Source organism: Pristiophorus japonicus, chromosome 9 (genome assembly GCF_044704955.1).
Source record: "Pristiophorus japonicus isolate sPriJap1 chromosome 9, sPriJap1.hap1, whole genome shotgun sequence".
NCBI classification, from domain to species: domain Eukaryota; kingdom Metazoa; phylum Chordata; class Chondrichthyes; family Pristiophoridae; genus Pristiophorus; species Pristiophorus japonicus.
In genome coordinates this window covers 154,540,445-154,562,333 of record NC_091985.1, presented here as the reverse complement: position 1 = coordinate 154,562,333, position 21,889 = coordinate 154,540,445, and the positions used below count along the sequence as shown (strand labels likewise).

General features: G+C 42.7%; 1 protein-coding gene across 5 annotated transcripts in view; it reads left to right on the top strand.

The window, feature by feature from the left end:
• Positions 1-21,889, top strand: part of cep43 (centrosomal protein 43) — an 83,531-nt gene that overhangs the window by 35,696 nt on the left and 25,946 nt on the right. For 4 of the 5 annotated variants that reach the window (XM_070888825.1, XM_070888828.1, XM_070888827.1 and 1 more), the window contains 7 exons: positions 2,022-2,078; positions 2,993-3,063; positions 3,173-3,234; positions 4,458-4,519; positions 8,233-8,316; positions 16,329-16,388; positions 19,213-19,424. In XM_070888825.1, coding sequence (XP_070744926.1) covers positions 2,022-2,078; positions 2,993-3,063; positions 3,173-3,234; positions 4,458-4,519; positions 8,233-8,316; positions 16,329-16,388; positions 19,213-19,424 — 608 coding nt within the window. The remainder of the gene's footprint in view (positions 1-2,021; positions 2,079-2,992; positions 3,064-3,172; positions 3,235-4,457; positions 4,520-8,232; positions 8,317-16,328; positions 16,389-19,212; positions 19,425-21,889) is intronic. The other variant, XM_070888826.1, reaches the window with a different exon arrangement.

Genomic DNA, 21,889 nt, shown 5'->3' with positions numbered 1-21,889 from the left:
CCCCCATCTCTCTTCCCCCCCCTCTCTCTTCCCCCCCCTCTCTCTTCCCCCCCTCTCTCTTCCCCCCCTCTCTCTTCCCCCCCCTCTCTCTTCCCCCCCTCTCTCTTCCCCCCCTCTCTCTTCCCCCCCTCTCTCTCCCCCCCTCTCTCTTCCCCCCCTCTCTCTTCCCCCCCTCTCTCTTCCCCCCCTCTCTCTCCCCCCCCCCCCCCTCTCTCTTCCCCCCCCCTCTCTCTTCCCCCCCCTCTCTATTCCCCCCCCCTCTCTCTTCCCCCCCTCTCTCTTCCCCCCCTCTCTCTTCCCCCCCCCCATCTCTCTTTCCCCCCCCATCTCTCTTTCCCCCCCCCTCTCTCTTCCCCCCCCCTCTCTCTTCCCCCCCCTCTCTCTTCCCCCCCCCTCTCTCTTCCCCCCCTCTCTCTTCCCCCCCCCATCTCTCTTCCCCCCCTCTCTCTTTTCCCCCCCCTCTCTCTTTTCCCCCCCCTCTCTCTTTTCCCCCCCCTCTCTCTTTTCCCCCCCCTCTCTCTTTTCCCCCCCCTCTCTCTCTTTCCCCCCCCTCTCTCTCTTTCCCCCCCTCTCTCTCTTTCCCCCCCCCTCTCTCTCTTTCCCCCCCCCCTCTCTCTTTTCCCCCCCCCTCTCTCTTTTCCCCCCCCTCTCTCTCTTTCCCCCCCCCTCTCTCTCTTTCCCCCCCCCTCTCTCTTCCCCCCCCCTCTCTCTTCCCCCCCCTCTCTCTTCCCCCCCCTCTCTCTTCCCCCCCCTCTCTCTTCCCCCCCTCTCTCTTCCCCCCCTCTCTCTTCCCCCCCCTCTCTCTTCCCCCCCCCTCTCTCTTCCCCCCCCCCTCTCTCTTCCCCCCCCCCTCTCTCTTCCCCCCCCCTCTCTCTTCCCCCCCCCCTCTCTCTTCCCCCCCCCCTCTCTTCCCCCCCCCCTCTCTCTTCCCCCCCCTCTCTCTTCCCCCCCCCTCTCTCTTCCCCCCCCCCCCCTCTCTCTTCCCCCCCCCTCTCTCTTCCCCCCCCCTCTCTCTTCTCCCCCCCCCCTCTCTCTTCCCCCCCCCTCTCTCTTCCCCCCCCCTCTCTCTTCCCCCCCCCTCTCTCTTCCCCCCCCCCTCTCTCTTCCCCCCCCCTCTCTTCCCCCCCCCCCTCTCTCTTCCCCCCCCCTCTCTCTTTCTCCCCCTCTCTTTTCCTCCCCCTCGCTCTCTTTTCCCCCCCCTCCCCTCTCCCTCTTTTCCCCCCCACATGCCCTCTCCCTCTCTTTCCCCTCCCTCCCCTCTTTCCTCCCCCCCCCCCCCCCCCCGTGACATTGACAGACAGAGACACACTGGGGGCGGAGGGGGGGCCCGTTCCAGCACGCTGTTGGAGGGCTCCCGGTGCTGCAGTTGGTAAGTAGAAAATGTTTTATTTATTGGTTTAAAAAAATATTTTTTTTTTTTGATTGATTTATTGGTTGATTTATTGATGTATTTATCATTTATTATTGATGATGGCTCTTTATTTGTAAAACTGAAGTGTTTAATGTTTGTAAACTTACCTTTAAACCCCCCTCCCCCCCCCCATTCTCTACGCCTGATTTGTAACCTACGCCTGATTTTCTAAGTGTAGGCAAGGTTTTTCTGAGTGTACAAAAATCTACACTTACTCCATTCTAAGTTAGTTTGTAGTAAGTTTTCACTGCCTAAACTTTCAAAACGGTGTAAGTGGCCGGACACGCCCCCTTTTGGGGAAAAAAAAATCTGTTCCAAACTGAAACTGTTCTAACTGACTAGAACTGGAGCAAACTAAATGCCGAGAATTGCAATTTCTAAGATACTCCATTCTAAACCAGTTGCTCCAAAAAAACAGGAGCAACTCGGGCCGAAACTTGGCCCCCTATATAATGTGACATTACGATTTTAGTGTGCAATAAAACATGATAAGTGACAGAAAGTAAGTGTACAGCTACCACAATTTATAACATTTAGAATTAAATGACAATTTGTATCATATCTTTCCTCTTTTCGAGTTCAAAACTGGTTGTGTTTTTTTCCTTTCCAGGAATTGTCAGCAAAACATGTAGCAGAAGCCAAGAAAAAGTTTGAATTTTATGATAAAGTGAGTTTTTAAACTTTCCACCAATTTAACTTGAACTGTTTAATCCAGGATTTGTTTAATCTATGATCTGCAAATCTATGTGTAAATTGAAACTTTATAATTTCATGCACCTTAATTATGGATTGATTTATGACTTAAACGAATTGAAGTTGCAAGTTTATTAACGTAAATCTATATTTTAAAAAAGTGGTGCAAATTTTACACACACAACATTTGTGTAACTTAAGTGGCTGCAGAAATAGTGTATGCATTGGTTGTAATCTACTTTATGGGCCCAAGTTTCCACACGCGCCTCCAATCGGCAGTCATAACTTCAGCAGAAGATCAGTGGAAACCACCATGGCCAATTGGGAGAGAGCCCCTGAGGAGGTTTTCAGCATGTACATCCAAGTCATTATGGTATGTGACTTGGAGGTATTGGTTTTACCATGACCTTGATCTTGTTGCTCTTGCCTATGATGGTTGCAGTGCTGGTAGATGCTGTCAAGTAAACTTGGTGTGTTATTCCAGTGCATCTGTACTTCAATAAATTTCATGTCTTGCCTCCACTACCCTATGTGGGAGTCCCATTCCATGTGTTGCTGACTCCTTGTGTCAAGAAAAACTTCCTGCCGTCAATTCTGAATTTACCTTTTACAAGTTTGAAACTATGTCCCACTGCCATGGTTTAGTTTAGTAATCTTCAGGATCCCCCTTTTCAAAACTGTTTACTATCTTTATTAACCTCTGAGAAATCATAACCTGTCCAATTTACCCATTTCACTGGATTTTGGTTTTAGTCCATTTAGTGCACATACATCGAACGGGAATCTTTGAAGAGTGTCCTGTTTATAAAAGTTCATATGCTGGTTGATTCAACAGCAATGTTTTTAAAAAAAAATAAAAATCATCTCCATAATCCACCTTTATTTTAGGACAAGAATGGTGAGATAAATAAAGAGGAACTGAGGGAACTATTCATGGACCTCTTCCCTCATTTTCACAAGTAAGTGAGCACCTACCACTTGAAACAGTATTTCCCTTTTAAATGACACCTTGTTGCAAACCTTTGTTTTTTTACTAATTCTAACTGTTACAAATTGTTTCACTGATAGGAATATGCTGGACAGATATGTAAATGATGAGTTTAGAGCAATGGATAAAGATTTTAATAATGGTAAGTTTTACACATGTTTGCTGAGACCACGGAAATGCTTTATTTCTAGTAAACCGATCCTCGTAATAGGGTTTTCCGTTCTAGTGTAGTTATGTTAATACTAAGATTATTAGACCTCTATGTTGAAAATCCAAAGTTTGCTTAGGAATGAATAATAACATTTTAACAATAGGGACTTTTCTGACATGGTAATCACCTGCTAACTCCATTATGTGTAGTTTCCTCTTCAACCCCCTAAAAATGAGTTTGAAGCATCCTTCATATAGATTACATCTACAGTGAGTACTCGCATTAAGTAGGATGTAGATTTTGGAATATCTACTGTCCACATGTCGAGTTTCCAATTCCAAGCAATTCATTTGGGGCGAAATCAAATGAAGGCCAATGGGAAGAAAATGTTAAAAAAAATAAAATGGAAGTCTGATATCAATAAAGGCAAACCAGTTATAGGTACAATGTCTCTCATCCGGCTGTCCGAAAACCGGACATTTTTGAGGCAGCCAAGATGGCGACCTTGGGTGGTGAGGGACGAGGAAACCGCTAAAAAAAACACAATGCTGGGGAGCCGTGGGAATTAGCGGGAGGTGAGGAGCAGGCGGGCGGCAAGGAGCGCCAACAGCGAGGTCCGAAATCGGGAAAAATCAGGAAACCGGCACTATCTCTGTCCCAAGCTTTCCGGATTTCGGACGTATTGATTTTCTTGTCTGAAATCCAGAAAAATCCGAAAACCAGCAGGGTCCCAGTCCCGAGGTTGCCGGATTTCAAACGTGTAAAGGGTGGGGGGGATCAGATTACAAGTCAGAATAAGTTCTATTGCCATTGCACACTTCAATGGTGAGGCCACATCTAAAGGGCGATGTGCACTTTTGCAGCCCCTTAACAATGTATAGACACATTAGAAAGAGTTTACAGACGAGTGCCAGGGGAATAAGTTATGTAAAAAGGCCCAAGCACCTGAACATATTTTTGCTGCAGAAGAGAAGATCGAGGGAGATGTGGTACAAGTCTTTAAAATAATGTTGAAGTAAGCAACTTGGGCAATCCACATGGGACTGGAGAATGAACAAAGTAGTTATTTTGCTATTCTGGTTTGTTACCTTGATTGAAAACTTGATACTCTATTAGATTGTCTTGATCAGCTGATCGCCTAATCAAAAACATTATTTTTTTTTATCCAGATGAAGTTTTAAAGTAACTGCTTTATTTCTTCCTTGTTTAATTAGTGATTGATTTTGATGAGTTTCTGGGAATGTACAAAAGGTTATTTATCCAATGCAGGAGTGTGGTAAGTCAAGTTTTTGTGATTAAACAAATAATAGTGATGCATTTCTAAAATGACTTGCCTTCCCTCTCCCATTAAGCATACCTTGGCTGTAAAAGCAAGTAGCCAGCCCTCTTCTCACCTCTGCCCCTGCACTTCTGCAATTGGCTACTAGACGATTTCTGAAAGGAGTTCCGCACCCCACACTCCCTTTGAGGGGCACTTGGGCTGAGCTGAGTTAGCAGTTCAAATTGTAAAGAATCTACAAGTGTAAACTCCTATCTTGCCATACATCATGCAGCATGCTGATGTACCAATGTGTCGCAGCACTCGAGAGCAAAATTTGGCTTTAAGATCAAGCTTGGAACAAAAAATGGTAATGAACCTCAACAACCTCCTTCCTTCCAATCAAACATTTATATCGGAGGTGAGCAACCACATGTATTCATTTGAAGAATACACTCAAAATTTTCCCTAAACCCTACAGTAATCAAGTGAAATTTTAAGAATATCAGATGGTATTATTGATACTGTTTTACCCTGACCTGCCGCTTTGCAATAATGATATGATCTCAGCAGGACAGAAGCCATGGTATCCATAGAGACATTACTAGTTACTGCAGAAAATAGCCACTTGTCAGTTGTGTGGGAGAGATGGTGATGCCCATTAATGTGATCTTATGAGTATGACTATACAGCATTCTGTGCCAGCCAAATTGTTAGCCATGTTGCAAAATTATGCCTTTCCATAAAAGCAATATTAGTTGGTTGGGGGTGAAAGAAAATTGGCTGGTAGCAGTTGCTGATTTACAATCTCTTGACACTAAAGCTGGGAATGGTTATAGACAAAAATTTGAAGTTTACACCTGATTCTGTTGAATTGTAGTTTTATAAAACCATTTACTTCTGAAACTTTGCAATCTAGCAATGTAAACAAGGTGATGCTGTTGCCTCCAATGGCAACATCTAGCAAAGCAGCTAAGCAGCATCTAGCTTAGCAGCAGCATCATCAATATTAGATTTATTGTTGAAGGTGGCTATGCTTTTAACTACCAGCAGACTGAACAGCTCTGGGCATCTGTATGGGCCAGCAAGCTGTTCTGTACAGAGGCCAAACTACAGTCTAATCATTACTTGAAACCAACTATGCTTTGCAATTTAAATGATATAGCTTCTCTAGAAAACTCCTTGCCATATAAATGGGCCAGTTTATACAGTAATCAAGATCCGGAATCATAGAATTTTACAGCACAGGAAAAGATCATTCGACCCGTGTTCCTGCACTGGTGCACTATGTTGGTCTTATTCCTCTGTTTTATTCCCATATCCATCAAATTTTTCTTTCAAATATTGATTGACTTTTTGAAAGCTATTGTGGACTGTACTTTTACAGTACATGTCGTAACAACCCTCTGTGTAAAGTCATTTCCCCTAACTGCTCCCTTTTTGCTTTTGAATAATAAATTTTATGCCTTCGAGTTGCTGACTCACTGACTAGTGGAAATATTTACCTTATCAAAAGATCTCATGGTTTTCAACACATCCTTCAGAGCTCCTCTTAACCTCTTTCTAGTGAAAAGAACCATAATTTCTCTATATTGTTTCCTCATAACTAAAGTCTTTCATCCCTGGTATAATTTTAGTATATCTCTTCAATATCCTTTCCATGGCCTTGATGTTCTACTTAAAGTAGGGTGTCCAAAATTGGACAGTGTTCGAACTGTGACTAATCATTGATTTGTATAGGTTTAGCATTACTTCTTTTGTTTTTGTCCTTCGTGCCTCTATTTATGCCATAGGCATTTTTTAAAGCTTTAATAATGTGTGTTCTCACTTTTAAAGCTCTGTGTATCTGAATATCTAAGTTGCTCTGCAATTTACTCCTTTTAAGGCTTTACAGTTTAATATTATTTCATCTCCTTCGTCTTCCTCTCCAAAATGTAAAAGCTCACATTTCTCCACATTCAACTTCATCTAACATCTGTCCAATCTGTGTTTGTCCTCCTGAAGTTACTCCTGTTCCTCTTCACAGTTAACTGTGCTGCCTATTTGCTTTTTACTAATCTGCTGGCTGTCCTCACTTAACTCATGCCTTTCTATGTGAGTATTATGGCATTTGCAAGATTACCTACTATGGATGTTGGGCTGACCTGGTTTATCCATTTTTTGCCCTTGAACAGAGGGGTACAACAGAGGGGTACAGAGGGTTGTCCTCTGCCACAACTTCCATATACAATGGGGCTATCTACAATGGATGTACATCAGTAAAGGGGAGAGTGTTTGAGAATCTGCACCAAAGAGTGACGAAAGAACAAGATCTTTGGCAAAGTGTAGCATGCTATCCATTTCTTTTAATAACATTATTTTATTTATGATGTTTTGTCAAATATTTGTTTTATCTGAATTAAATAAAAAGTTGTTTTTGAGGTTTGAGTTTATAGGGCTAGAAATTCGGTTTTGGGTTATAGCGGTTTTTTTTGCGTTTAAAAAAAACTGCTTTGACTCCGCTATGATTTCGAAGCCGAACATTCCGGAAAAAATGCGCCCGGGAAAAATCGGCATTGTACAAAGATTCGCGGTGCAAATCGCAAATTTTCTACAACTTTTCTCTGAGGCCGATACCGCTGCGAGTTGGGCCTAGGGAGGGGGGGAAAACTTTCTTTTTTCTAAAAAATCCAAAACATTCACAAGACCCTTTTCTAGCCAATTGCTGTAAAAGAATTTAAAAATAAAAACTTTAACATACCTTTTTTGCAGGGTTTCATACCTACTGCCGTTCCAAGGGCTGCAGCAACAGGGTTTTCCTCAGCGTTTGTTTTGGTCCTATCTACGGGTCACCGCTGAGCCAAATATCGGGCGAAAGCGCTTTTTCCAGTCTTGCACACCGGCGTTCCGTTCCCCAGCAGTATTTCAAAACCGCAACCGCACCGTTTTCCGCCCAAAATGGCGAAATACCGCCAAAAAACCCGGCGGGTGGTTGTGGAATTTCCAGCACATAGTTTGAGGGAGAGGCAAGCCAGTGGAATTGTTTATAGTGAATTTGGGCAAGTGACTGATCATGATAACCAGATGATTAAGGCTGAATGTGGCAATCCCAAAATGCCTTGCAGGGTAACTTTCAAACCAAATGTCATTACTTTGAACGTTGCATGGCTCAGCTATTTATCTAAATAGCATTATTGAACAGCTGAGCAGTGTTGAAAACAGTTACTCATGTTATACTAAGTTAACTTCTGGAGTCCTGAGACACCACCTGTATCCAGAAAGAAACATGGTTCATTATTCTTCCATTTATACTTGCCATTAACTCAACACTTTCCATATTAAATACAGTATTTTTTTTTTACTGGCGTTTGAACAGCTTGTCATCAAACTTTCAAAACCCTGGGGTGGTGCTCAACCTCTCCTTCCTTCAGTGTGCCATATAACTGTCACAAGGTTTACAGCACAGAAGGAGGCCATTTGGCCCACTGTGTTTGTGCCTGCGGCTTGCTACAACAATCATGTCTAATACCACTGTCCTGCTCTCTCCATTGCCCTGTCTCTTCCTTTGTATACTTGCCGTATTTTAGAACTTTAACCAGAGTTTTCCTAACTTTCGGATGAAAGCAAAAAAGTGAAGATATTGTGCGATGAGTACCACCAGGATGTTGTACTTGTTGCGGCAGGATGTTGCTGTAATGTATTTTAAAAATATTATACAACACTGCGATTGCTGTTGTCTGCTCCTATGACAGGTAGCCCAAGATGTTGCTGATATTGTGCAGCCTCCACGCAAGCTTCCAGAAGGGAGACAGAGTGCTTTAAATACAGGCAGCAAGGTAAGAGAGCAGAGCCAGCAATACTTTGAACAAAGGCCTCCTTAAATTCATTTTAGCTGTTAGCAACTAGAATTACCATTTGTGAAAGCTTTTAATCAAATAGTCTGTAGAGTATCAATAATGCTATAAATGTACTGTTGCACTAAAGGCACCTGACTTCATTTGCATAAACAGAATAAGGGGGTTGTAATTTTTTTTAAATGAATGATTCTATGGCTCATTAAAAATTGAATTATGCAATAATTTTAATGAAGCAAGATAAAGAACAGCGAAGTAGTTTTAAAAAAAAAGACTTATTGGATAGTTTAGAAGAACCTTTTTTTGGTGTACAACTTTTAATTCAAAATTGCTTGATTCAAACTACCTGATAATTCAATTTTTAACCAGTAAGTTCCCACTTTGTTGTGTTATTTACATTGCTTCATTCAAATTACTGGATTATTTTTTTCAGCACAACCACAAAATGACTGAATTATCAGGAATAGACCATACAGCCGTTCTGTCACTAGGTGGCACTAAGGTGTATTGTAGCCCATTCAAGATATCATAGAATCATAATGATTACAGCACAGAAGGAGGCCGTTTGGCCTGTCAAGCCTGTGCCGCAAATGTGCTCTGGAATCACATTGGAATTATCCAATAGTTTCATATAAGCCACGTCAATAACAGCAAAGTGGAAATTTACTGCGTTTAAAAAGTGAATTATCAAACACTTTTAAGCAACTTTGAATTGAGAGGACTTGACTGTAAATAAAAGGTTCTGTAGTACAGTCTACTCTTAATTCAAAGTTGCTTAATTAAAACTCACTGATTATTTAGATTATTTTACCACTTACATTCCCACATTGCCCTGTTAGTTGCATTTAATTTAAGTTATTGAATAACCTTTTTAGCACAAGTGTAGGAATGACTGTGAATTATCACGAGAAGACTATACACATTTTCTGCCGCTAGATGGCTTTTTATACACTGCACCAACGTCTATTACAGCTCATTTAAAATCTGCCCAAGATAAAAATGGAATGTTACTCGAACAAACTGCTTCCAGTCAGTAAAATATAAAATGCTATGTTTTAAGATGAATTCTACCAATTTTTTTTAATGCGCTACTATAAAATGATTATTGCAATTATCTGGGATATTGTGTGTCGCCGGGTTAGTTTACAGCCTTGATATTCACCTCAGTGGCCTGCAGAACTTTCAAGCTGGCTTTCAGCAGGAATGCACATGGCTGAAGTACACTTCATTTTGGCAGCTTTTCAGGCCATATAAAGCTCACCTCTGGGCGGGGGGGGGGGGGGGGGAGAAATCTCTGAACAAAATAACTCCCCTTCCCTTCCCTTTCCACTGGGTGGTGGTACAACCTCTTCTGTAGCTCATCTGCGTCAGCAGGCAGACAGGATAAGCACCATACTATCCTGAGGTAGTCCATCTCCCAGTCTAACCCGAGTAAGAGTGCTAATTGGCCTTTGGTGTTGCAACTCAGTTACTTTCAATTAAGATCAGTATGCAGACCCAGTTCTCCAGTATTCTGCCAGAGCTAATGCTGTATACACTAGGCACTTTCAGAACTTCTCCCCACAGTGACTGGCTCTTCTCTTTTTCTTCCCCCGACAACCTCAACCTCGAGGGGTACAAGCATCACAGTCAGAAAATGCATGGCCATGGGACTGTTTCTGTAGCGTAGATTCTATGTAAAGAGAATTTGACAAGCACTTAATACATCTCTGGTATATTGCTGAGCTATAGGACCAGATTTGATTGCTAGTCTGTGATGAATTAGCTGACAAAAACTAGGCAGCCGATGGATACTTCAGTTAGCCTTTAATGTCCATGGCATAGGAATGTAGAAAAATACGGTCGCCTGCTGATATTTGCCATCTCTGGTCTGGCATGATGAATAGCCATTCGTGTGAGGGTCTGGTAGGCTACTGGTGTCCGTGGAACTGTACTATGGTAGGATTGAGGGAATAGAATAACTCTGCCTCACTGAGGTGTAACCTTGAGGGATATAAACCTAACACTCTTAGGTTTTTTTTTTACATGAGATATCTTCTGAGTTCATTGCTGTAAACAGATTTTGTGTCCCCTACAAGTTGGAGTATATATATTTTCTTGCCCAATAACTAGGGAAACAACAGCAAAACCCAGGGATTCCAATGAAGATCCCTTACTCTCTATACTAGCTACTGAAATGTGTTGCATGGCACCACACAATTTTCCCCCCTGAAAAACAGAGTGAATATATACTCTATCAGACTGAGCTTCAGGCTGTAAACCAACAGACGATTTATTTAAATAAAATGGGCAAATGAACAGCACACATTAAACAATGAACCTCCGTATTCTCAATAAATAAAATAATAGATGGTACTCTCTCACTCTCTGTACATCAAAACAGAACAGCAGCAATTTACATTTCTACTGTCCCTTTTAATATAGAGAAACATCTCCAGACACTTCAGAGGTGTCAGGAAATAATGTACACTGACCCAGATATTAAAAGGGCTGACAAAGCTTGGTTAATGAGGTAAGTTTTAAGAGGTGAAGGGGTTTATGGTGGCAATTCAAGAGCTTGGGGCTTTGTTGGCTGCAAGTACAGCTGCCAGTGGTGGGGTGAAGGTGAGAGAGGATGCACAATAGGCCCTAGAGTCAGAGGAATGGAGAGTTCGAAGGGTTGTAGGACTGGAGGAGGTTACAGCCCCACAACTCTCAGATCTCTGCACTCCTCTAATCCTGTCCTCTTGTGCATTCCCGATTTTAATTGCTCTCCCATTGTGGCCCTGCCTTCAGCTGCCTAAGCCCTAAGCTCTGGAATTCCTTTCCTACGGCCTCTCCAGCTTTTTAATTCTCTCCTTTAAGATGCCCCTTAAAATCTACCTCTTTGACCAAACTTCTGGTCACTTGCCCTAATATTGCCTTATGTGGTTCGTCAGGTGTCAAATTTGTTTTTGTAATGCTGCTGTGAAACTCTTTTTGGGATGTTTTACTACGCTATATAAATGCAAGTTGTTTAAACACTTGGGGATTCTAAGGAAGTGTAAGTCAGCAAGAATGGGGCGATGAGCTCACTTCAGACACTGAAACTTGCTGTAGTTTCAAAACTAGCCTCGCTGTAGCTGGAAAGCTGAAGGCTGACTGTTTACTGGCATAAAGTCAGATCAGATATATGATTCAACATCCGTTTGAAAATAAACAAAATGCCACATTTGACACTGGCAATGTGAAATCAGTAAGCACCTTGGACATCCTGTTGTGCTTTCTGTAACACTTGGTAAAGCCAACCACAGCCAATCTGTCTGGACTCTGAGCTTCATGGCTTTTCCTTTGAGAAACAGCCTATGTGATTTAGGCTTAACCCCCCCCCCCAATCCTATTTCCAGAAATACAAAATACAAGTCAAAAAATTCGGGCAAACATCCATTTTTTTTGAATGACCAGTTTTTTTGAGTTTCACAGCAGCATTACCAAAACAAATTTGACACCTGATGAACCACATAAGGCACTATTAGGGCAGGTGACCAGAAGTTTGGTCAAAGAGGTAGATTTTAAGGGGCATCTTACAGGAGGAGAGAGAATTTGAAAGCTGGAGAGGCCGTAGGGAAGGAATTCCAGAGCTTAGGGCCGAGGCAGCTGAAGGCAGGGCCACAATGGACCCAGCTGAAGTCTCGCCTTGTAGAGTCCTAAGCTCTGGTTTCTTTTCCAGGCAAAGAGCAATGAATAAGAGAGTGAAATCTAGAAAGTACAGGTAGGAAATAATAGATTTAAAGGATAAATTAAAAAGAGGAGAGCTTGGAGGGAAAGATTGATATCTGGTATAAAAGAAATTGTGCTGTGCCTTGAGTGAAGAAACAAAAGCTCACTTTGCCTCAGTTATGGTCAGAGCTGCATTCCGAAGCAATTTCTCCTTTTTGGGGAAAAATATGGTTAGAGAAGCTGAAGATGTGGCCACCACCAAGCCCAGCCTATCTGCCTCCTGCTTCTTCCCTAACAATCCTCAAATGTGATCCTTCAAAAAAAAAAGCTGGAAAAATGTGTGTATGTACAGGACGTTTTCCAGCTTTTTTCCGACCAAAGGTGACTATAGCCCCAAGCCGTACAAGGTCGCTAGGTGAAATCCACCTGAAGGTGACTAGTGTCATTTGGAGGGTGTGTTTATAGCAGCTATGTTGATTTATAAAATCAAATGTGGAATCTGCCAACAGAAATTTTATGTTTGGAAAATTTGTTTATAGTGGCAAACAGTAGCCAAATTGTTCTTTTTTTTTCTCCTTCCCTCCTTTCTTCCCCAACGCGCCACTCCCAGTGATTCAGCTCAATTTTTAATCTTCAACCCAAACTTTTCAATGCATTTTTATCCTTGTACTTGAATGGTAAAGTGCGTAAGAAATAGCTAAACACTCATACTAACTCGGGTTGGTAGCACAGAAGTTTGCATTAACAATGAACTGATATTGAGAAGGGAAGTATTGCAAAAATAAGGTATTGTAATCTATTATCATTGTGTAAAGGGGAAGTACAGTGCATGTTGCGATAGAGTTGTGCAAACTGGGAAGGTTTGATTCCCGGCCTGTGATGAGTTAGGCAAGCTTCGTCCGATTGTTGGTCTAATTGACTTTGCTGTACCTGGCAGGGAATGGAAATATCGAGTGTTCCCACTTGTGATTGCTTTTGACTGAGCATGTGTGGCTGTCTGGTGAGGTGGGGGTTGAGCTTGGCCTCGATGCACCCATGATTCAGTGGTGGGCAGATATGTACTATCCAGGCTTGCACAAGAAGGCTGTGATTTCACCAACGGAGAGAGTTTGGTGCGGGCGGCATCGGTGGTGTGTGGGAAACGCGCTACCAGCTGCAGCCCGCCCTTTGATAGCAATCTTCCAATGATTGGGCTTGTTAAGCCTGTCCTAAGAGATTCCCAGCCAATTAACAGGAAGCCAGTTTCCTTAAAGGGACAATGCACAAATTAATTTTGACATTTGTGCTGTCAGTGTTCTACAGCATTGAGGTGCTGTAAACATTGACGAGCACTGCACAGAGGTGCACGGCTGCACTCAGGCTCTCCCATGACTCCTTCCATACCTCCATATGTTTATGGAGGCAGTCACAGCACACAGGTAGGTTCTCTTCCCTTCCAATGGATGGAAGGGACCTCCCCAGTACACCAACGCAGCCTGGTTGCACATTGCACAGGAGGGCACAAGCAGGGATGTTGTTGGGAGGACTAGATTGCATTGGTACAAACCTTTCAATGATCTCAGTAGTTCAGGAAATGTTACTGCAAAGCGACACTCAACCTCATCCTGCTGTGCCACGCATCACATTCCCATCACTCTGCCTTCTCTACTTTACTCCTGCAAATCTTTACGCACACCAGCTTACTTTGCACCTCCACCCATCCTTCTCTCTCTCTCTACATTATCATCCCATCTCACTAGCCACCCCTTACACTCAACCTCATCCTAGTGCAATCACACCAATTAACAACACACAAGGGTAAGCACTTGGGTGTTTTATGCAATGATCATGTAAAGTTTATGTTGATGTGTTGTCAAACATTGAAACCTTTATTTTCAACACTTGGACAGGTTTGTGTGCATCTTTGGAAGTGGCTTAGTGAGTTGCTCAGTGAATGGTGAGACATAACGGTACCCCCAGCAATAGTGGTGACTTGGGCATTGTAGGGATGCATTATGGTGTTGGTGTGGGGTGGTGCCAGCCTGGTGCATCATATGGCAGCCAGGGTGTATAGCATCAAGTGAAGTAAATCTGGCCATGAAGAGGCAATCCCTGCCCTCCCGGGCAGCAATGTGCTCGTGTGCTGATGCCCTGTCTCTTATTCAGCATCAGTTGATTGCGGAGAAAGTTGGTGGTGTTGGTGTTGGTGCTGATCGTGGTGGGTTTCTGAGGAAAAAGGTGAGATAGTTTCAAGGGCACCGATGCCGATGGAATAGAGGGCAGAAGCCATCTGTCAATGTTGGGAAAGGTAACGAGGTGAGACTGGATGGAGACTTGTGTAAAGACTTGCAGCATTCTGAATCTGTAGTGGAAATGCAGTTTAGCGAAGCTACTGGCTAAGGGAAGATACCTGAATCAGCTGGGAGCTCTGAAGCTGTCAATGACAAGTGCCTCCCGCCTCAGCTTCACTGACGAGGTCTCGGCACAGCGGGAAAACCGGTGGGTGATCTGTCAAAATTAAAAAGCTGGGAAAAAAGCATTGTTTGGTGGCTGTAAACAAGCCACCAATGATTTCAATCGCCTTCCCCACTGCTTAAATCCGATTGTGCCCGCTGGCTCCCTGGAAATTCTGCCCACAGTATTTTCCTGTTCATTGTACCAGTTATACAAAGGGTTCCATTGTAAAATAGAAGGGCTCTATAATCTCACAATTCAGATTTCACAAAGGTACTGCAACTGTCCTGTAGTAAGAACAAACATGTATAAATATTTCTAGTCGTTAATATTTTGTGCGCAGGTTTATCAAATATAACTGAATTTTATTGGTGTCTTAAGTCTTTGTACTATTGTCTGTGCAGTTCTTTATCTGCATTCTGTGACACCATTCTGACTTTCCAAGTTTGTATTCATGCTTTCCTGTGAAGAATGAGGAGGTCAGTGTTACATTCTATCTTCTGTCTCTTGTTGCATTACCACTTTTTAAAAATCTGTCCTACTCATGCCTGCCTTTTTAAAAAAAAAATGACAAGATAATGATGTAAATGTTTTTACTAACAAGCATGCTGGGCACGTGTGATGCTAACTGTTGTATTTTAATACGCATTGGTTGCTGTTTAGATTCTGATTTGGTTTGCAGTAGCAGCTAAATCCATGTTCTATTGAGTTTGTCACTTTGCAGTGCATTCAATATCACAATAACTATAAACATTGTATCATTTCTACCATTTCTTGCCTGGTGGGTATTAATTCAACAGTAACTTTTCTTCATGTGAACCCACTCCCTGGAAGGAAATTTCAGTGAGTTCAGAATTTATTACCAAGTTGGGGGGGTGGGGTGGGGAGTCTGGTTTTAGCACGCAATTTTGGGCCTAATTGCTTATTATAATGTGATCTTGCCCAGAAGTGCTGAATCAGACACCCGCAGGTTTAGTGCTCAAGTGCTGATTAGATGCAATTTTCGTGGGCTCCTCGCACCCACCTCCACTGAAGGTGTGGAGTGCTCTGGCTGACACAGCAGCACATTGCAGGATGGCTCGGGGACCGAGGGAGAGGTGCATAGGTTCGCGGACGCTGCACTGGAAGTCCTTGTGGAGAAGATACAGAGGAGGAGGGATGTCCTGTACCCGCAGGGGCAATAGAGTGCATCTCGCCCTCCTGTCCCTCTCCTACAGCAGCTGGTGCTGTATTGCTTAGCCTCATGTTTTCCCCCTGCAGATCAAGTGGGACCCCTAGCAAAATGACGATGATCAAGCACTCCCTTTCTCCTGGTGACACCTACAAGGTAGAGTAGCACAGCACTCACAATTTTTAGATGATGTCCTCCAAGAATTTCCAGAATAAATGTTGACGGAGTTTTGGTGAAGTCTTGAAAAAGTGTTCCAGAAAGTGTGTCTCGAGGTCCTCTTCAAACTTCCAGCAGCAAGTGAACAGTAAAAGGTGATATACCTTTAAGCAATGCTCAAAACTACATTGACTAGTTAACTCCACTCACCTGGTCACTGTTAGGAGAGGGCGTTCGGTCAAGCGCTAGGCACCAAAATGCCGTGCCGCCTTACTAATGATCGCTAGCAGACAAATTAAATGGCAGTCGTGTTTAACGATCCTTGGGGTGGCCGTTCCTAGCGCAAGCTTCAACTCCTTTACCAAGACAGCCTCTTGCACTAAACGTGGGCTAAACTGGCACTTCAGGTTAAGACCACATCTTGGCCACCTCAAGGTTCTTTAATGCCTAAAGTATCCGGGGGAAATAGCTCTTTTCACCTGCTGACTACTTGGAGTCACTCATTCCATGCCAGATGTAGCATTAGTTAAATTATTTTTTTTATGTTCATGTTCAGATACCTAGATACAAAGGAACTGGTAAAGTTAAAGAGAACGGGGAGAAAGCTGGTGAGAAGGTAACTGCATGTTGGCACAAGCCTGGTGATGGCTCAAACATTACCCTTAGCACAGGCACGGCACGCAAATTCCAAAAAAGCATATTGGGATATTACAGAAAATCTAGAAATTACACGGCTATTTGTATATCATGTTTTATAGAAATCGAGAAAATGATTGAATACATTTAAAGAGCAAGAAAAAAAAATTATCACTGGGACTTGGCATATCAGGGTAAATCAGTAGGTTTCCCAACAATGCAATCATAATAGGTACATTTCAGAAATGTAAATGTTCAATGTCTGTCACTTATTTGATGCTGGAAACTATTTTATGTTGGTCTGTTACTGCATAATATATTTGAGAAAAATGCTCTGGTTTGCTAAGTCCCTAGTATTGTCATGTTCATGTTAAATCGTACACTGTCTTATCATGAATTTAAAAGTAAAGTTAAGACTTGGCATTCCGATCATTCAATACGCTGTATAGCGGTGGTGTTGTGAGTTACTTTCATCTTTACATTTAGTTTCCGTGCCTGTTCAATATTGTGTGCTGATTTGTGCTAATGGTGAATGCACTACTGTAGGTGAATAGTCAACTATAAATTAATTATACATAGCTCAACACCCCACTGTCCCTTCCCTTCTAACACTAGATATTATGTACTTGATGAAGTCTTGCCTTTTCTAACATTTGATGTTTTGCTCAAATATGTTCATATTTTGATGGTGCTTCTTGTCTCTGATAAGCGGGCCATTTCTAAGCTTGCATGTGATATAAGTTTGTATGAAACATGCCATCTTGCATTGCGTTAAAGGAGCCTGGTGAAACTAGAATTGATGCTATAGCTACCTCAGATAACAAAGCCCAAATGATTGAAGCAAAATGCGTAACACGCCAATATACCCTTTCCTCACTGAGACAGATTTTTATCTTGAGGTAATACAGCAACACACTGATTTCAGCCACAAATCAATTGGAATTCTCCGCAGTGTAAATTAGTGTTGATCTTTATTTTCGAATCGATGGGTGCTCTGAAATTTGTAAACTGTTTGACCATTATATATTGTGTTCAAAATTAAGAAAAAGCTACCTGTCATGTAGTTCTAATTATAGTATATCTGTGGATCTCGGAAATTCAGTAATCTACCATGTCCTGTACTGTCTTACCTAGAGCTATAGAGGCTTAAGATCAATAAAGTATCTGAAAATAGCTTTTATTAATGCATGTTCTTTAATTTCTTCAGTACTTCAGGTTGTATATTTATTAAAGTAACCTCAAACTATCTATATAATAAGGTTAAAATGTGTAAGGCCCTATACTTTTCTTAGGATTTTCTTAGTTGATGCACACATAGAAACATAGAAAATAGGTGCAGGAGTAGGCCATTCAGCCCTTCGAGCCTGCACCGCCATTCAATAAGATCATGGCTGATCATTCCCTCAGTACTCCTTTCCCGCTTTCTCTCCATACCTCTTGATCCCTTTAGCCGTAAGGGCCAGATCTAACTCCCTCTTGAATATATCCAATGAACTAGCATCAGCAACTCTCTGCGGCAGGGAATTCCATAGGTTAACAACTCTGAGTGAAGAAGTTTCTCCTCATCTCAGTCCTAAATGGCTTACCCCTTATCCTTAGACTATGTCCCCGAGTCCTGGACTTCCACAACATCGGGAACATTCTTCCTGCATCTAACCTGTCCAGTCATGTCGGAATTTTATATGTTTCTATGAGATCCCCTCTCATCCTTCTAAACTCCAGTGAATAAAGGCCCAGTTGATCCAGTCTCTCCTCATATGACAGCCCATCCATCCCTGGAATCAGTCTGGTGAACCTTCGCTGCACTCCCTCAATAGCAAGAACGTCCTTCCTCCGATTAGGAGACCAAAACTGAACACAATATTCCAGGTGAGGCCTCATTAAGGCCCTGTACAACTGCAGTAAGACCTCCCTGTTCCTATACTCAAATCCCCTTGCTATGAAGGCCAACATACTATTTGCCGCCTTCACCGCCTGCTGTACCTGCATGCCCACTTTGTGACTGATGAACCATGACACCCAGGTCTCGTTGCACCTCCCCTTTTCCTAATCTGCCACCATTCTGATAATATTCTGCCTTCGTGTTTTTGCCCCCAAAATGGATAACCTCACATTTATCCACATTATACTGCATCTGCCATGCATTTGCCCACTCACCTAACCTGTCCAAGTCACCCTGCAGCCTCTGAGTGTCCTCCTCACAGCTCACACCGCCACCCAGTTTAGTGTCATCTGCAAACTTGGAGATATTACACTCAATTCCTTCATCCAAATCATTGATGTATATTGTAAAGAGCTGGGGTCCCTTCACTTAGCCCTGCGGCACTCCACTAGTCACTGCCTGCCATTCTGAAAAGGACCCGTTTATCCCGACTCTCTGCTTCCTGTCTGCCAACCAGTTCTCTATCCACGTCAGTACATTACCCCAATACCATGTGCTTTGATTTTGCACACCAATCTCTTGTGCAGGATCTTGTCAAAAGCCTTTTGAAAGTCCAAATACACCACATCCACTGGTTCTCCCTTGTCCACTTACATCCTCAAAAAATTCCAGAAGATTCATCACATGTAGCAGTTGCTTTACATTTAGGATGTTACATTATTCCATCTGTATATTGAAGCATTATCTTGTTACTCCAGGAGTAGCAGGTTCTGGGATTTTTGGGATCTGGTGCCAATTGTTCATTCAGATTGCTTAACTGTGTCTGTTTTAATGTTTCTAAACATTTCAGACTCTATTTACTAACACATACAGTACAATCAATAGTCTGTTTTGTATAATAATTTTATTTGCATTTCCAAAGGTCACTGATACCAATCCTGGAGATACCAGTGTAGCCTCAGGTGACATAAAAAGTATAACCAATCTGTCTCCTGGTGAGCCAAAACAAGATTTGATGCCCAACACAGCAAACAGTCTCCCAGAGTTAAAGAAGGATGGAAAGATACATCTCGATGAAGATGAAGACTCATTCTTTGATGACCCATTGCCTGAACAAATGAAGACCTATGGCTGGTAAGCCAAACTATAGGCATACTAAATAGAAAGCAACAATTTGCATTTATATAGCACCTTTAACATGGCAAAAACATCCCAAGGCACTTCACTGGAGTGTTATCAGACAAAATTTGACACTGAGCTATATAAAAAGATATTAGGACAAGCGACCAAAAGCTTGGTCAAAGATAGAGGTTTTAAGGAGCAACATAAAGGAGGTGAGAGGGGTGGAGATAAAAACAGAAAATGCTGGAAATCTCAGTGGGTCAGACAGCATGAGTTAACGTTTCAGGTCGATGACCCTTCGTCAGAACTTGCGAATGTTCGAGAAAAAAAAACATCTTAAAGAGCACTGAAAGGGGGAGGGGAAGAAAGAACAAAAGGGAAGGTCTGTGTTGGGGTGGAAGGCAGGAGAGATTAGAGAGATAAAAAGGATGATGAGCCAAATTGAAATTGGAATAACAGAAGTTAGAAAAAGGTTAGTCTAGATAGGGTGTGAATGGCGGAATAATGACCAGCTGCCATTGGAGACCAAGAGGAAAAAAAACATAAGATCGGGGTGGGGAGGGAGCCAAAAATGGACAGAGGTAATGTTCTGAAATTGTTGAACTTGGAAGTTGAGTCCAGAAGACTGTAAAGTGCCTAAATGAAAGTTGAGGTGCAATTCCTCGAGCTTGCATTGAGCTTCATTGGAACAGTGTAGGAGGCCGAGGACGGAGATGTCGGTGCGGGAGTGGAACGGGGAATTCAAGTGACAGGAGACCTGAAGCTCAAGGTCACGCTTACGGACTGAGGGAGGTGGAGAGATTTAGGGAGGGCTGTAGGAAGCTACAGAGATGGGGAGGGGCAAGACCATGGAGGGATTTGAACACAAGAATTAATTTTTTTTTAATCGCGGCCTTGCCGGACGAGGAGCCAATGTAGGTCAGTGAGCATGGGTGAACAGGATTTGGTGCGAGTTAGGATATGGGCAGTAGGATTTTGGGCAAGCTCACATTTACACAGAGTGGAAGCTGGGCATTGTATTTAATCCTGCGAGCAGATTGTGACAGAGGTGAACTCCTACTGGCTTCTGGTCCTCACAAAGTCTTACCAAACATAGTATTTATTGAAAAGACTAAATTCAGTGTCGAGTACTGATCCTCTCTGAAATTTCTACTGTAAAGGAATGTGATTGTCTTTATATAGTTTGCAAGATACTTTAATGGTCACTACACTGAGGAATGTATGTTGACATAACAGGGTGATGTGATGACCTTTATCACTTTGGTATTACTGATTCCTTTTTAGCAAGAGAAGCAGAAATCATATTGTAAAACTCTGCAGTGTAACTAGTCTTGCTGTGGCAGCCAGAAGTTTGAAACTGCATTTGAAGTTTTTGAGAATGAATCCAGGAAATAAGCCTGCATGAAAAGTCCTTCAATTTCCTTGTGCTTTGAGTATACATTATTGCCACATACCAACTTCCTGCCTTCCCTGCTTTTCTTCTCTGATCTGGAGTGTTCAGACAATGCTTAGATTGTACCCGTTACTATGTATCATTGACTCTCTCTGTTGCTTCCTTGGCTGAAAGGCACTGAGGACAAGTGAAGTATTTATAGGGTGTGAGAATGGGGAAATCTTGTATTGGCAGTATTCACTGTATTGTAGAGTCATATAGGGATTCTTGATTTACCTATTTGAGAACTAGGTTAATCTATTGGTATGTTGAGGTTAACAGAAAATACTGGAAACACGCAGAAGGTTAGGCAGCATCTCTGGAGAGAGCAAGGTTAGGTTAACATTTCAGATCGCTGATCTATTATTAGAAAGAAGAAAGAAAGACAGACTTGGATTTATATAGTGTCTTTCACGACGTCTCAAAGCGCTTTACAGCCAATGAAGTACTTTTGGAGTGTAGTCACGGTTGTGATGTAGGAAACGCGGCATCCAATTGGCACAACAAACAACAATGTGATAATGACCAGATAATCTATTTTATTTGTTATGTTGATCGTGGAATAATTATTGGCCAGGACACCCAAGGTAACTTCCCTGATCATCATCGAAATAGTGCCATGGGATCTTTTACATCCACCTGAGAGAGCAGACGGGGCCTCGGTTTAACGTCTCATCCGAAAGATGGCACCTCTGACAGTGCAGTGCTCCCTCAAGCACTGGAGAGTCAGCCTAGATTTATGTGCTCAAGTCCCTGGTTTGGGACTTGAACCCACAACCTCTGACTCCGAGGCAAGAGTGCTACCCACTGAGCCTCAGCTGACGCTAAACCGGAAAATGTTGAAGAACAGCTTTTGAGGAGGAACAGAGCCGGGGGAAATGGGGCTAGAAGAAGAAAGATGAGAGGTCTGTGATTTAGGCCGAGGACAGGAGATGATTAAAGGACCGAAGTGGTGATGGTGCTAAACAAAATGAAGCAATACTGAGGAACATTAGTGATATAAAAGATGCCTCAGAGGCCCAGAGGATGTATGAATGGTTACAGC